Source organism: Aquarana catesbeiana, linkage group LG02, assembly GCF_042186555.1.
Source record: "Aquarana catesbeiana isolate 2022-GZ linkage group LG02, ASM4218655v1, whole genome shotgun sequence".
Lineage (NCBI taxonomy): Eukaryota > Metazoa > Chordata > Amphibia > Anura > Ranidae > Aquarana > Aquarana catesbeiana.
The window spans coordinates 400710248-400726645 of NC_133325.1; the positions used below are offsets into that span (position 1 = coordinate 400710248).

Genomic DNA, 16398 nt, shown 5'->3' on the forward strand with positions numbered 1-16398 from the left:
AATATTTGGAGGTGTCTGCTATCCATCATAAGTAGGGCTTTAATACTTTCTACTTTTTTCACAAAGCTGAGCCAAATAAACTATTTGATCTATATGCAATTCAAACTATATTATCTTAAAAAGGAGGGTTATATAAGCGACAGAAAACAGTTTATCCGTTTTTCATTTAATACTTTAGAGTCACAGTAGCCTACAAGTGTTCTACTTACTGAAGAAAAAAAAAAAAGCCTACTGAATAAGGAAAAGGATGACTGCAGAATGATTCATGGACAAGCCTCCAAAGAACAGAAGGATGACCAATGCTTAAAATGTTTCTATCAGCTCATTCTAACTGCCTTCCTGTGTAGCTTATGGGCTGTGTCTCAGGTAAGGCTATAATGAAAAAGTGACTCAAAATTATAAATCATGTAATGACATGTTAAAAGATACAGTAGTTGTCTCTTTTTCCCAGAGTAGCAAAATATATTCAAGGTGACTACATACGGAGTAAAATCGTTGCTTTTGGACATGACAACAAACAAAAGTTTTTTGTAATACTCAAACATGACTGATAAATTCACATCTTCACAGAGAACAAATATAACACAATTTTAGCTAAAGAGCATTGTTCTCTCAGATAGGTAGGAGTCAATTGTTACTCAGTAACTTACCCAATTAGCGACACCATCTGCTCCACTATGTGCTTGCTGAAAGTTATGATTACAAAGAGCTTCTGTAAACCAAAAAAAAAAAATGCAATAAATTGAGGGTAAAGTGGATGGTCACAGACAGACAGATATCTGAAAAGGAAAAAAAGGACCAAGGGCCCTATCTGCTCAAGCTTGAATTAGTTCCTGTACTACCAACACCCACCATGATCTTCATTTTAACTATTTAAATTATTTGGCAACAGTACTTTACACAAAGTTGAGTGATGGTTACCACTTATCAGATGGGCTTATAGAAAGCCCTACAAGACCCGAATCACTAGCTCATGGCAAGCAAAGTTTAAAAGATAAAGAGAATATCATGATATTAGATGAGTATGCTATGATGATGATGATCATATGAAAGGAAATCAATTATGTCTCTTGAATAAGGTTTAAAAAAACACGATGAAAAAAACATAATTGATTGTGATAACTCAAAGTTTTGTTATTGTATATCTATTTTTTCTTTTAACAAGAGGCATTTAAAAGTATTCTAAATATTCCGAAGTTAACAAAAAAAAAACTGCAAAATTTCCCCAACAATCTTCCAATACACACATAAGAACCAGGCATTCTCTCTTATTAAAAATGTTATGGAGCACTGTAAATATCAAGTGTTGCATGCCTGCAATGCACAAAGGAACATTCCAAATATAAAACAATGAAAATACACAATCATTTTAACAATGCACAAAATAACTCTTTTTGGCAAAGTGGATATTTTAAGTAACAATATCTGAAAATGGCATCTGACATTTTAGTGAATTTAAATATGCTTGAAACAGTACCAAAATTCACTGAAAAGAAGTAGTAAAAAAAGATCTAAAAGGGCACAGCTGTGACATGAACATCATCCGGAATTAGAGGAGGGGATTTACAAAATAGCATACATTTTTATATTTCTGCACAATGTTTTTTTTTTGCATTTATTTAATTGGTCTTTTGTACAATTTTTTAATACTGAAGGCTTTTGCAAAGTTTTTTATCTGATTTTCAAACCTAATTCATATGTACTTTAGCACCTTGCCAAGAGTGATAATATATTATGATTTTACAGATGATTTTCAAAATTCTTATTATTGCTATAGTAAATTTTGTATACCTGAGATATACAAAATCTACTATAGCAATAATACGAATTTTGAAAATCATTTGGATACAATGTCAAATGTAGTACATTTTACACAGAATAATGCAGTGTAATTCTTTGAATAAATCCTTCACTAAGTGGTGTCAGACTTGCAAAAGCAATGAGTATGGTTTGAATAAAATGCCAAATGTGCTATAACAGCAAACAAATGATCCCTTTATGATATGCTGGTAAACCTGAAAATTGAAGTAAATGATCGAAGGGTTCAGGTGAACATGTCACTGAATTGTGACATCCTAGTGCCACCTGATATCGTTGATATTCAGTAACAACACCGGTGACTGCTACGTATCTACCTACAATATATCATATACATACAGCAATATCAGAATATTTTAGATTTGCTACTTTTTCAGCAAAAATTGTACTGTTAAACCAGAAATTTGCAATAGAAAGAACTGACAAGCACCAGTAGCCAATGGCCAGTATGTGCTTCACACAGTAAATGGCAGGGCTCATAATTTGGCCTATTGTGGAGCTTCTCAATGGGAAGTGAGCAGGTTCACAATTAGGAAAACGTATTTTGTTTGTAATTTTATTTCACTTTATATTCTGCTCATTCTTTCTTATTAGCTATCCATAAACAGCTGGAGCAAGTTATACTTACAAAAAAGTTTTAAACTTTAAAGCTGATATTTTCTTACAAACAACCTGTGAACTACTCCCCCATACAGGACAGGGAGTACACAGCTGAGTACACATCTCTTTTCAACAATTAAACATTTCTGATGAAATGTAAAATCCAGTTTAATAATTTTTCACTCAGATAGACATTTCACAATATATCTACATTAATGGGAATTAACCCTTGCTGCCAGACCCTTTTCTTGTTTTTATAGAATCCACAGAATAAAAAGATAGTATTGCCACAACTGTTTATTAAATGTATATGGTCCATAATAAATACATTCAAATTAGTTTTAGTGCAAAAGGAAAAAAATCTGTAAAATATAAAAGACGATACCGAGTTGATTAAATGTATACCAAATACACTCAACCTCTGTTTGCAAGTATTATGGTGGCTGTGACTAAGTGTTCTGTGACGGGGGGGAAGGTGGATGTGAGGAGCACTATGATGGAGGGTGCTATGATGGAAGTGAGTGCTGTGACAGAGGAGATGAGGTGGGTGGGTGCTGTGACAGAAGAGGATGAGGTGGGTATGAGGGGAGCAATGACTGGGTGCGAGGTGGTGGTGAAGGGATATGTTATAATTGGGTGATGGAGCTATGCACTGCAATTTGAGGTAAGGTGGTGGTGGAGGCTTGGAATACAATTTGTGAAGTGAGGTGGAGGGATGCACTGCAATTTCGGAGGTGAGGTGGCAGTGAACACAAAATAACTCTTTTGGCAAAGTGGATGTTTTAAGTAACAACACTGCGACTGAAGGGGGGGGGGGTGGGGGGGGGTTAAGGTGGAGATGAAGTGTTTTGGTCTGCCAGCACAGAAAGAAGATGAGTGTTCTAAAGTAATAACTCAAAGCAAATATCACTAGCCAAGTCAGTTCTGTCAGAGCGGCTGACGTACATATGGGCTGAATGTCAGCCGGTTTCTACTGAGCCGGTCAATGCCGCCCAATATTCGGCCCATGTGTACGACCCTGTAGAGTGCCATATGTCACAGGTAGATTTAGAGGAGACTGAATAAATCAGATATTAATGTGCACGGTCAACTTTAAATATGAAAGTTGCCTCCAAACTGCAGACAGTCAAAACTCAACTGATCATTAGAGATTAGTCAGATTAGAAAAACTTTTCTGAATACAAAAGTTTTTACTATGATAAGCAAGTACTGGAGATGTCTGAAGCGCCCACCCTCTGCCCTGTTTCACAGGCCTAAACACACTCCTCTAGTGTCTATTTGGAGTACACAATGTACAGTATCTCACAAAAGTGAGTACACCCCTCACATTTTTGTAAATATTTTATTATATCTTTTCATGGGACAACACTGAAGAAATGTAAAGTAGTGACACTTTGCTACAATGTAAAGTAGTGAGTGTACAGCTTGTATAACAGTGTAAATTTGCTGTCCCCTCAAAATAACTCAACACACAGCCAATAATGTCTAAACCGCTGGCAACAAAAGTGAGTACACCCCTAAGTGAAAATGTCCAAATTGGGCCCAAAGTGTCAATATTTTGTGTGGCCACCATTATTTTCCAGCACTGCCTTAACCCTCTTGGGCATGGAGTTCACCAGAGCTTTACAGGTTGCCACTGGAGTCTTCTTCCACTCCTCCATGATGACATCACAGAGCTGGTGGATGTTAGAGACGTTGCGCTCCTCCACCTTCCGTTTGAAGATGCCCCACAGATGCTCAATAGGGTTTTGGTCTGGAGACATGATCAGCCAGTCCATCACCTTTACCCTCAGCTTCTTTAGCAAGGCAGTGGTCGTCTTAGAGGTGTGTTTGGGGTCGTTATGTTGGAATACTGCCCTGCGGCCCAATCTCTGAAGGGAGGGGATCATGCTCTGCTTCTGTCACAGTACATGTTGGCATTCGTGGTTCCCTCAATGAACTGTAGCTCCCAAGTGCCAGCAGGACTCATGCAGCCCCAAACCATGACACTCCCACCACCATGCTTGACTGTAGGCAAGACAAACTTGTCTTTGTACTTCTTACCTGGTTGCTGCCACACACACTTGAAACCATCTGAACAAAATAAGTTTATCTTGGTCTCATCAGACCACAGGACTTGGTTCCAGTAATCCATGTCCTTAGTCTGCTTGTCTTCAGCAAACTGTTTGCGGGCTTTCTTGTGCACAATCTTTAGAAGAGGCTTCCTTCTGGGACAGCAGCTATGCAGACCAATTTGATGCAGTGTGTGGCGTGTGGTCTGAGCCCCTACCCCTTCAACCTCTGCAGAAATGCTGGCAGCACTCATACGTCTTTATCTCAATATAACCTCGGGATATGACGCTGAGCACGTGCACTCAACCTCTTTGGTCAACCATGGCGAGGCCTGTTCTGAGTGGAATCTGTCCTGTTAAACCACTGTATGGTCTTCGCCACCGTGCTGCAGCTCAGTTTCAGGGTCCTGGCAATCTTCTAATAGCCTAGGCCATCTTTATAAAGAGTAGCAATTCTTTTTTTTCAGATCCTCAGAGAGTTCTTTGCCATGAGGTGCCATGTTGAACTTCTAGTGACCAGTATGATAAAGTGAGAGCGATAACACCAAATTTAACACACCTGCTCCCCATTCACACCTGAGACCTTGTAACACCAATGAGTCACACGACACAGGAAAGGGAAAATGGCTAATTGGGCCCAATTTGGACATTTTCACTTAGGGGTGTACTCACTTTTGTTGCCAGCGGTTTAGTCATTAATGGCTGTGTGTTGAGTTATTTTGAGGTAACAGCAAATTTACACTGTTATACAAGCTGTATACTCACTACTTTACATTGTAGCAAAGTATCATTTTTTCAGTGTTGTCACATTAAACAATATAATAAAACATTTACAAAAATGTGAGGGGTGTACTCACTTTTGTGATATACTGTATATAGCACTTTTATATAATACCATACATGAACAGTTAAAAGATGTTTGACTATGGTAAAACTTTAGGTAAATATCAAGGTTAACCACTAATTTCCTGAGAACTGTAAGTGGTAAAACTATTTTAAGAACAAGTATTCAAAGTACATCTTTATGAACTGAGAAAACATTTGATTGATCTATTTTTTTAACTACTAAGTAAAGAGACAAAACAAATTAAATACTTATTTGTTTCAACATTGCAAGCAAGATCTGTACTATATTGACATGTCTGCAGGTACATGCAACACATATAACAGCCTGTCAACAATTAAACAGGCACATCATTTACACAGATATAATAATCATGAACTTGCCTGAATGTGCATTTTAATTATTGCTTTGCCAATCAAAGTGGCTCCAAAGAAAGTCCAGAAGGGAACAAGGAAATGCCCACATGTTATTCCTGCCAGGTCAAATAGGGGATTGGGAATCTAGGGAGAAAAAAAAGAAAGAACAATGTTAAAGCATCAACTATTCAACTACACAATTACCCAGGCCAATGCAGTTACAGAGGAATGCTGGAGATTCTTTCTTTGTAAGAATAAATCTAGAGATATGACAAAACTCAAATGCAGCATAAGTAGTAGGATTTATATTGCTAAAAAAGCTTTGGTAGAGGATGTAACTCCACTTTCTGTGATGCTGTCATAGATGGATGGAGGAGGGAAGGTTTTTGTGGAGGCCACTGAGCTTTCTTGTACTGACCTTTCCCTGCACTCAATTTTTTTACTGTTTCTCTTGAAGTAGTCTAAAAAATTATAGATGTAACTATCAGTAAACATTTTATTCATTTCTACACGAAGCAATTTGTATTAGTGGTATCCTGTCCTCATCTATGTGTACACAAGAGTGCCAGACAACCTTCACCTACAGCTGCTCAAAATTGCTCAGATTGGGCATCTCCAAACAACTTGGTCAAGTACAAGTGTGAACAAATTTTACAAGCCAGTTCACACTCCACCTCCACTCACACTCAAACTTCTTGATCATACCAAGGACAAAATACTTTTCTTTAAATTGCTGTATACATGCAGTCACTATATAACTGTTCCTTTTAAATTATTTTCAAGTAAATAATGGTCTTGGGCAAAGAAAGCTTTAGATATTAAAATGACACCAAATGTAATTAAATGGTAGGCGATAATGTGAAAGTGTAAAACTACTGCACAATCATAAAAGGGAAAAAAGGGCAGGAAAGGTTATTTTGCACTTTGATTAATGATATAAGAAAGGGTGCATTTTGTGTTAAAAAAAAAAAAAAGACATGAGTTATTCATAGAGGAAGGAAGGCAGCGCATGCGCCAATGGTTCTGACAACAGTCCCGACTCTGCATAAGAATATATCAAAATTAAATTGGTATAGGTAGGATTGTCCTTAAAGGATAGGTTCACTTTTAGAACACGTTACGTTACATCTGTATTTAGAGTATAACCTGTAACGTGTTCCAGCCTCCCTCTTTTTCCCTGTAACAGTGAGCAGGGGTTTCTCTCTCCTGCAGCCACTGTCACATTTAAAATTGGATCACAAGGATCTGTGAATTAATAAACTAAAAGTTCCGTCTTTCATTGCGGCAGTCAGTATTGTAGTTCTGGACTACAAGTGTACTGATTAGCTCACTCGTAGTCCATTCACTCTTCTTCCAGCTTTTTAACTTGAAAGCCTGTAAAAGCCCAGAAAGCTGGAGGAGGAGTGTGCAGGAGCCTGACATTGCACCCGCAATCCACTGATCAAAGGTGCAATGCTTGCAGGATCCTGTGTAAAAAAATGAATACATGCACATTTTTTAACAGCAGACATAATGATACACTGGTGCAGTAGACTTTACTGTATACAAAAAATATCTTGGTGGTTTCAAGCATCAATTAAACTCATGTTTTGGAATCTACCTATAAAGGTTGGAAGGTCAGGGAAAAGGACACCAAACCCCATTGACCCCCTTTATTTTCTGCACAACTTTCACCATGATTTCAGACCCCCATACAAACACATTATGTTGATATATACAGTAATACATCAAGATTTCTTCCCCCTTCATTACTATTCCTGAATTCTTACAACTGCTGATAGGCAACCCTCCTACCCCCTTAACTAATGAGACCAATGTGCCCCCTCAACTGATCAATTGTACTCTGCTTACCCTGATCTGATGAATCCCACAAACATCCCACTATCACCTTCGACTGATGTCATTCATGGAACTCACTTTCCTCCCATCTCATGACACCAACAACATAGACCCTTTTTTCTCCCTCCAGACTGAAAAGACCTGACGGTACCATTTAGCCAGTACAGGAGACACCTATGGACTCCCTTGACCCCCAACTGACTGATGCCCCATGCTACCCCCCCCCCCAACCTTTCTACAAGGAAGAGGTATCTTTTAGTTAGTATCATTTTAAAGGAGTATCAGTTCATCACATCCTTTCTAGAAGTTTTCCTGAGCAGTATTAAACATGTGCAGTCAATGAAAATCGATCTAGTACAGACGTACCAGAAAAGCATACAATTACCCACCAGAGGAAGGAACACTCATATGTTGGAAATGTGTTAGTGATAAAGGAAAGAATTCCTTCCTTAAAACAAATACAGAGCTTGCACTGAACTGGATAATTTACTTACATACTAGGTTACAACCTCTTAGTTTAAGGACTGTTTACTTCCAGTAAATGTCCTGCTTGTGACGTACCATATAAATAAGTATGCAGTGCAAATATCTTTACACAGAAGATTAGTTTACTTATAGCATTGTTTACACTAAAACAATAATTCCATTAAATTACCCAATAAATTGACTTTCCAATTGCGAAACTTATATACATTGATCAGCCATAATCCTATGACCACCCACTTAATCCTGAGCACGTCCCCCTTTTGTCGCCTGACCGGTCAGGCATGGATGCCACTAGACCTCTGAAGGTATGCTGTGGTATCTGGTTCAATTCCATCAACAGCAGATCCTTTTGGTCCTGTAAGTTGTGAAGTGGGCCCTCTTTGGATTAGGCTTGTTTTTCCAGCACATCCCATTCGACTTGAATCAGATCTGGAAAAATTGGAGGTCAAGTCAAACACCTCATACTCAAGGTTTCCCAGTCGAACATTGCCCACAGCATCATACTACCTCCTCTGGCTTGCAGTCTTTCCACAGTGCATCCTGGTGCCATCTCTTCCCCAGGTAGGTGACGCACACACACCAGGTTATCCACATGATGTAAAAGATTAATTGGATCAGGCCACCTTCTTTTATTGTTCCATGGTCCAGTTTTGACGCTCATGTGCCCATGGTAGGTGCTTTGGCTGTGGACGCGGTTCAGCATGAGCACCCTGATCGGTCTGTGGTTAAGCAGTCCCATACACAACAAACTGTCATGCAAATTTTTTCTGCTTTCAACATATCAACTTCATAAACAACACGTTCACTTGTTGCCAAGTATATCTCACCCATTTCCAGATGCCATTGTAACAAGATAATCAATGTTATTCACTTAACCTGTCAGTGGTCATAAAGTTATGGCTGATCGGTGTATATTTATACATTTAGGTACATAGAAACATTTAAAAATTATAAAGTGGTCAGAATTTGAGCTAATGTCAATGGTATATTACTGTTTACATAGAACAGTGTATAATCCACTGCTATAAATTTTGAATTACAACTTCTATTTACAGTGGAAATATCCCCCAAAACCAGAAACACCAAAATCAGTAACAAGTTCATCCCCAATTGATCCTAAAGCAACACTCACCCTCTTAAACAGTATATAAACTGGGACTATGAGGATTTATACAAACTAGACAGTGGGCTTTACGTCTATTTTTCACTGATTTATAATCTTACTATTAGTCAGCTAAATGGCCTGTACTATATACAGTACATATATAATCCGTTACAGTTACAAAAATGGATCATTGAGTATGTTACATAGGAATCACACTTAATTAGGAATTGGAGATATAAAGTTTAAAGGTGTGCATTTAAAGTGTATTTCCAGTTTTACAGTCAAATTTGATAAAACCTCACTAAATATTTGTTAAGTGTTCCCATTCGCACAGCATACCAAAAAACATTTTCATAAATATAAAAATATATTTATATATATATAAATTTAAATATATATATATATACATACATATATATATATATATATATATATATATATATATATATATATTTCTTACCTTTTAAATGTTTCTCATGAGAAGGCCTTATGGCGGTCCTAAGGACAGACCAGGTCTCCTATCATTAAAATATAATGCCAGAATCCTAGCTTTTAAACTTTTAACCCTTTGTTAGGACAGATCGGTTTCAAATCTGGTTTACAAATGATAATAAAGATCTGCTTGCACAGTATAGACAGGGTTAATTATGGCAAACACAGCTGGCCAGCCCTCTCATAAACAAAGCAAACTAGTAGGATTTTACAGTGCTGGAAGTCCAGAACAGAACATCTGAAAAGGTAAGCTGCAATTTTTTTTTACGTTATTCTATATGATTGAGGACATGAAAAATATAGGAATAAAGTAGTTCTACCAATTTGGCTGCAAACGTGGAAATACACTTAAAGACCTTTTTTTTTTTTTTTCAGAAGTACTGTGAGTCAATTGAGTGATTACGCTCTTAGGGGTCCATGACATATGCTACAACAAACCTCTCTGAGGCTGGGTTCACATTGGTCCGACAAACGCTCCGACATTGGGAGCTCATGTCGCATGACGTGTGAAATTTAATGTTTCCCTATGGGAGCCGTCCTAACTGGTCCGACACAAGTCGTTCCGACTTTATAAATGCTCCCTGTACTACTTTGGTCCGACTTTGATCCTACTTCAGCCTATTGACTATCATTGAAGTCGGATCAAAGTCGGATTGCCGTCTCGCATGATCCGACTTCGGCACGCGACTTGTGCTCAGATGATCTTGAGGGGGAACTCCGCGCCAAATTTTAGATAAAAATCCGGCATGGGTTCCCCCTCCAAGAGCATACCAGGCCCTTGGGTCTGGTATGGACCTTGAGGGGAACCCCCTACGCCGAAAAAGCGGCGTGGGGGTCCCCCCAATCCATACCAGACCCTTATCCGAGCACGCAGCCCGGCCGGACAGGAATGGGGGTGGGGACGAGCGAGCGCCCCCCCCCTCCTGAACCGTACCAGGCCGCATGCCCTCAACATGGGGGGGTGGTGCCTTGGGGGAGGGGGGCGCGCTGCGGCCCCCCCACCCCAAAGCACCTTGTCCCCATGTCGATGAGGACAAGGGCCTCTTCCCGACAACCCTGGCCGTTGGTTGTCGGGGTCTGCGGGCGGGGGGCTTATCGGAATCCGGGAGCCCCCTTTAATAAGGGAGCCCCCAGATCCCGGCCCCCCACCCTATGTGAATGAGTATGGGGTACAGCGTACCCCTACCCATTCACCTAGGAAAAAAGTGTCAATTTAAAAAAAACACTACACAGATTTTTAAAGCATTTTATTAGACAGCTCCGGGGGTCTTCTTCCGACTTCGGGGGTCTCTCCGGTTCTTCTCCACGCTCTCCGGATCTTCTGCCGGGCTCCTCCGCTCTCTTCTGCTCTTTTGCCGCTCTTTTGCTAAAGCGGAGGAGCCCGGTCTTCGGTCTTCAATCTTCTGCCTTCTGCCTTCTGCCCTCTTCTCCTGATGTTGACACGACGCTCTCTGGGGCTAGAATGCTCTCTGTGCGCTCTGCTCTGACTTATATAGGCGGTGACCCCGCCCCCTTATGCCGTCACAGTCCCTGGGCATGCTGGGACTGTGACGTTTTAGGGGGCGTGGTCATCGGGTGATGACCACGCCCCCTAAAACGTCACAGTCCCAGCATGCCCAGGGACTGTGACGGCATAAGGGGGCGGGGTCACCGCCTATATAAGTCAGAGCAGAGCGCACAGAGAGCATTCTAGCCCCAGAGAGCGTCGTGTCAACATCAGGAGAAGAGGGCAGAAGGCAGAAGGCAGAAGGCAGAAGATTGAAGACCGGGCTCCTCCGCTTTAGCAAAAGAGCGGCAAAAGAGCAGAAGAGAGCGGAGGAGCCCGGCAGAAGATCCGGAGAGCGTGGAGAAGAACCGGAGAGACCCCCGAAGTCGGAAGAAGACCCCCGGAGCTGTCTAATAAAATGCTTTAAAAATCTGTGTAGTGTTTTTTTTTTAAATTGACACTTTTTTCCTAGGTGAATGGGTAGGGGTACGCTGTACCCCATACTCATTCACATAGGGTGGGGGGCCGGGATCTGGGGGCTCCCTTATTAAAGGGGGCTCCCGGATTCCGATAAGCCCCCCGCCCGCAGACCCCGACAACCAACGGCCAGGGTTGTCGGGAAGAGGCCCTTGTCCTCATCAACATGGGGACAAGGTGCTTTGGGGTGGGGGGCCGCAGCGCGCCCCCTCCCCCAAAGCACCAACCCCCCATGTTGAGGGCATGCGGCCTGGTACGGCTCAGGAGGGGGGGGGGGCGCTCGCTCGTCCCCACCCCCATTCCTGTCCGGCCGGGCTGCGTGCTCGGATAAGGGTCTGGTATGGATTGGGGGGGACCCCCACGCCGTTTTTATCGGCGTAGGGGGTTCCCCTCAAGGTCCATACCAGACCCAAGGGCCTGGTATGCTCTTGGAGGGGGAACCCATGCCGGTTTTTTATTTAAAATTTGGCGCGGAGTTCCCCCTTAAAGATTCATACCAAACACAGTGCCGGCATTGGCGGGGATCCAAGTCGGATCCCCGTTCATTGAAAGTCGGACACATGCCGGCTTCATGTCGCAGGGCAAAGTCGGATCCAAAGTAGGACGGCTGTCGTGTCGCACCAGTGTGAACCCAGCCTGAAGGATACAAATGTCAACACTAACACTTTTCTCAGCGCTGGATACAACCAGATGCATTAATTGCTAAAAGTAATATGCAGTACATCATTTGGATTTGCATTTAGGCAGAATTAAACTGAAGCATATCTAAACCAAAACCAAAAATGTAATATATTGCAGCTGACCAGTCTTTAGATGTGGTGGCTGCATTCGCTTTCATTTTTAGGCAAAGAACATTTTCAGCAAGCACAGAAAATATTATTTGTTCCTGACAGAAATGCAGTATCCTTGTCAATTCTGGTGAGCTGAAAATGAAAGCACAAATATATTTATCTTTCTTGTGTAAACTACAAGTCCAATCAACTTTCTTGGTTTGACAAAGGGGCGGAGCTTGTTGCCCTGAAACACGTAACCACGCCCCCAACATGCTGACGTCATCATCGGGAACCCCTGAAGCTTTGCCCGAAAGCAGCTCAAAGCCGCGCAGCCGTGGGAAGCGGCTTGCGCTTCACAACTTTGAGTTTCCCCGCCCATCCAAGCCCATCTACATCCTGGGACCCCTCCGCAGCTACCCCACCCAAGCCCATCTACATCCTGGGTCCCTCCTGCAGCTCCCCCACCCAAGCCCATCTACATCCTGGGTCCAATCTGCAGACACAGCCACTTGCTTGCCGGTTCCTAACTCACAGACCAGTCGCCAGCCTGCCAGACCCTGCAAGCGGATCCAACTTATCGGGACCACAGCTGCGATAGTCTGACGGTTCTCCTGCCCAGTTCATCTGCATCCTGGCCTAACTCTGTGGACATAGCTGCTTGCCTGCCGATTTCTGCCACACAGACCAGCCGCCTGCCTGCCCACCTTTGCTGGAGAAGCCAGTTCACCGAGACCTGCCTACACATTGATACACCCACCTTTTGCTGTCACAGCAATGAGTGCATCATTTCTTAATTTTATTCTACTGCATTTACAGCCTACATTTAGTGCACATCCTTCTATCTATTTTATATGTGTGCTATAGGCAACTCAGGATCTTAGAGGAGAAGCCCTATCTTCATTCCCTTTTGGCATTCATATCCATACATACCCTTTGGACCTGATTATAGCCCTCCCTATCACCTTCCACACCCATGGGTCACAGACAGCCCAATAGTATTCCCACTCTTCTAGTCCAATCAACCCAACATGTAGTGGAGATGAACAAAAGTGGATACTTTTGAAGTGCAGCTTGGGTGACAGATAGAATGGAACAATAAAGGGTCAGGAAGCATAGGATTTGCAGAATTACAAAGTGAAAAAAAAGGAAAAACAATCCTGAAAAAAGAAAACAAATGCAGCCAATGGGTAAGCTGTAATATAGTATATTTTTGGATTTTAGATATGCTTTAATTTAATTCTACCTACTGGATACAATTGTTAATACTGTAATGCACTTTTTACTAGGTACTGAATGCACCGAGGTTATTTTTCTTCTTCTAAAGCCATTTTTTTTGTTTTTTTGCATTCAGATACACTTTAATTCAGAGAATACTTTTGCATGAGATGCCTGAGTATGCTAAGTGCAAAGATACACAAAAAGGCTCCTCCCACTGCCAACATGAAAGCGTGATCATGAGCTTGGCAGTATAAGGCCTCATGCACACTGTATATTTTCTCTGCTGTTTCTAGGGGCATTTAGCTTTTGTTTTTTTCCTGCCTCTGAACACCCTTGCATGTTAGCCTATGTGTCTATGCACATAGGTTTTCAGAAGAGTTTAGAGGCAGAGCAAAACCCACAGCCAGTGCATCCAGGAGCAGCACAGTTTTGGCAGAGAAAAAATGACACGCCTAAACACATGTAAACAGGCCTAAGCATTAGACTATTTAGCACTTGAGCGTTAGTTCATTTCAATGGCCAGAATAAATTGTTATTTTGGCCAATGAAATGCAAGCCCAAGCGCTTAAAAGTGTTACAAGAGTTTACAAGCATCAAGCATTTTCTCTGCCAAAACTCTGCTGCCAGGAGGAAAGGAGTCTAGGAGACTTAGCAAAACTTCTAGTGTGCATGAGGCCTAAGAAAGATAGATACCAAGTTCATCTGTTATGCATCTGCTTTATCCCGTCCACATGGAAAGCTGTATATATACACGAAAATATGTAAATATGAGTGTTGACAAAAAAGCTGGAAAAAAGGCTGACAGTGCAATACATAACTAATTATATATTGCTTTAATATATTACATTTGTAAGCCAAGACCAAAGTAATCAAGCTATATTTATTATTCTAGATTGATTAACTAAAATTGGAGTGCAAAATCTGGTGCAGTTCTGCATACAAACCAATCAGTTTTTTTGTCAAAGCTTAATTAACCACTTGCCGCCCGCCATATAGCAAAATGACAGCGGCAAAGTGGTTTCAATAACCTGACTGGACGTCATATGACATCTTCAGGAGATTAAGCCTCTGCGCGCCCCCGGGGGCACGCATCGCGGCGATCGTTGTTGCAGTATGTCAGTCTAGGTAAAGAGTCTCTGACAGAGATTGGACACGGCTGATCACGATGTAAACAGGAAGAGCCAGTGATCAGCTTTTCCTCACTCGCGTCTGTCAGACTCGATTGTCAGCGCAGCCCCCCCCCAGGATGCCCACACTGGACCACCAGGGACGCCACTAGGACCACCAGGGAAGTCATCACCAGGTATGCCACCCTAGACCACCAGGGATGCCAATCAGTGCCCACAATGGATGCCAATCAGTGCCCACAATGGGCATCACTGATTGGTAGGCATTATTGTTTGGCACTAATTGGCATCCATCAGTTACATACATTACAGTACATCAGTGCCACCTATCAGTGCCCATCCATGTCACCTATCAGTGCCCAGCCGTGCCGCATATTAGTGTCCATAATCAGTGCCACCCCATCGGTGATCATCAGCGCTGCTTTATCAGTGCCCGTCAATGCAGGAGAAAACTTACTTATTTACAAAGTTCTGTAAGTGAAACAAAAAAAACTTTTTTTTTTACGAAATTTTCGGTCTTTTTTTATTTGTTTAGCAGAAAATAAAAATCCCAGAGGTGCTCAAATACCACCAAAAGAAAGCTCCATTTGTGGGAACAAAGTGATAAAAATTTAGTTTGGGTACAATGTTGTATGACCATGCAATTGTCATTCAAAGTGTGACAGCGCTGAAAGCTGAAAATTGGTCTGGGCAGGAAGATATATAAGTGCCCTGTATTGAAGTGGTTAAACAAGCTGAAGTTAGAAGCTGATTGGCTACCATGTACAGCTGCACCAGATTTTGTACTCTCCAGTTTTAGTAAATCAACCCGTGTCACAAATGTAAAACAGGAGGAAAAAAAAATAAAAATGTAAAAAAAACCATCATGAAACAATAGGAAAATAAGACTCCTGCCTGTAAACACAAAATTGTAAGGTTAGCTACCTAGACGTAAGATGTATAAACAATAAACCTTAATTTTACAACCTATGTGAAAGTCTACTTCTATAAACATTATAAACAATAAATGTATATATCTCAAAAAACTTACAGAAGCACAGGCCAAAATCCCCAAGAATCCTACTTTCTGCACCAGGTTTTGAACAGCAAGTTTGGCTCGGGATGCAAAGTCCTAAAAGATAAAGAAAATCTCATAAAATAGAGGAAAAAACTCCACATAATTTTGGACAGTCTGACATGATGCATACATACATCACTATGAAAAACACAGTGAAGGGCCTTTTCACACTGAGGAGGTTTTCGAGTGCTTTTGCCTTTAAAAAAGCGCCTGAAAAGCTAAAGAAAAATGTTTCCCTTTAAAATGAATGAATGTGTTCACACTGGGGCGGTGTACTTCTGCTGCAGTGAAAAAAATCCTGTTTGCAGCATGTTTTGGGAGCTAAAAAAATAAATAACACACCAAAAAACGCACCTTCTCGTTGAAAGCAATCGAAATTGCGCTAAAAACCGTGGTAGAAAGGTGTTTTTTGAGACACATGTCCTTTAAAAACCACACGGGAAACATGCTAAAAACGCATATGCGTTTTTCCCACGGATTAGTGGGAAAGTGAGAAGCATGATGATATGGGAGACATTATATATATATATATATATATATATATATATATATATATATATATATATATATATATATATATAAATAAATAAATAAACACTTCAAACCAAGCAGCCAACATTAAAACAAAGTTGCATTCACTGTAAAAAAAAAAAAAAAAAGGAACTCAAA

General features: G+C 41.1%; 1 protein-coding gene across 3 annotated transcripts in view; it reads right to left on the reverse strand.

The window, feature by feature from the left end:
- VMP1 (vacuole membrane protein 1) overlaps window positions 1-16398 on the reverse strand; it is a 240108-nt gene that overhangs the window by 45808 nt on the left and 177902 nt on the right. For all 3 annotated transcript variants that reach the window (XM_073615266.1, XM_073615265.1, XM_073615267.1), the window contains exons 9-11: window positions 15703-15783; window positions 5697-5813; window positions 651-712 (exon numbers count right to left, since the gene is read on the reverse strand). In XM_073615266.1, coding sequence (XP_073471367.1) covers window positions 651-712; window positions 5697-5813; window positions 15703-15783 — 260 coding nt within the window. The remainder of the gene's footprint in view (window positions 1-650; window positions 713-5696; window positions 5814-15702; window positions 15784-16398) is intronic.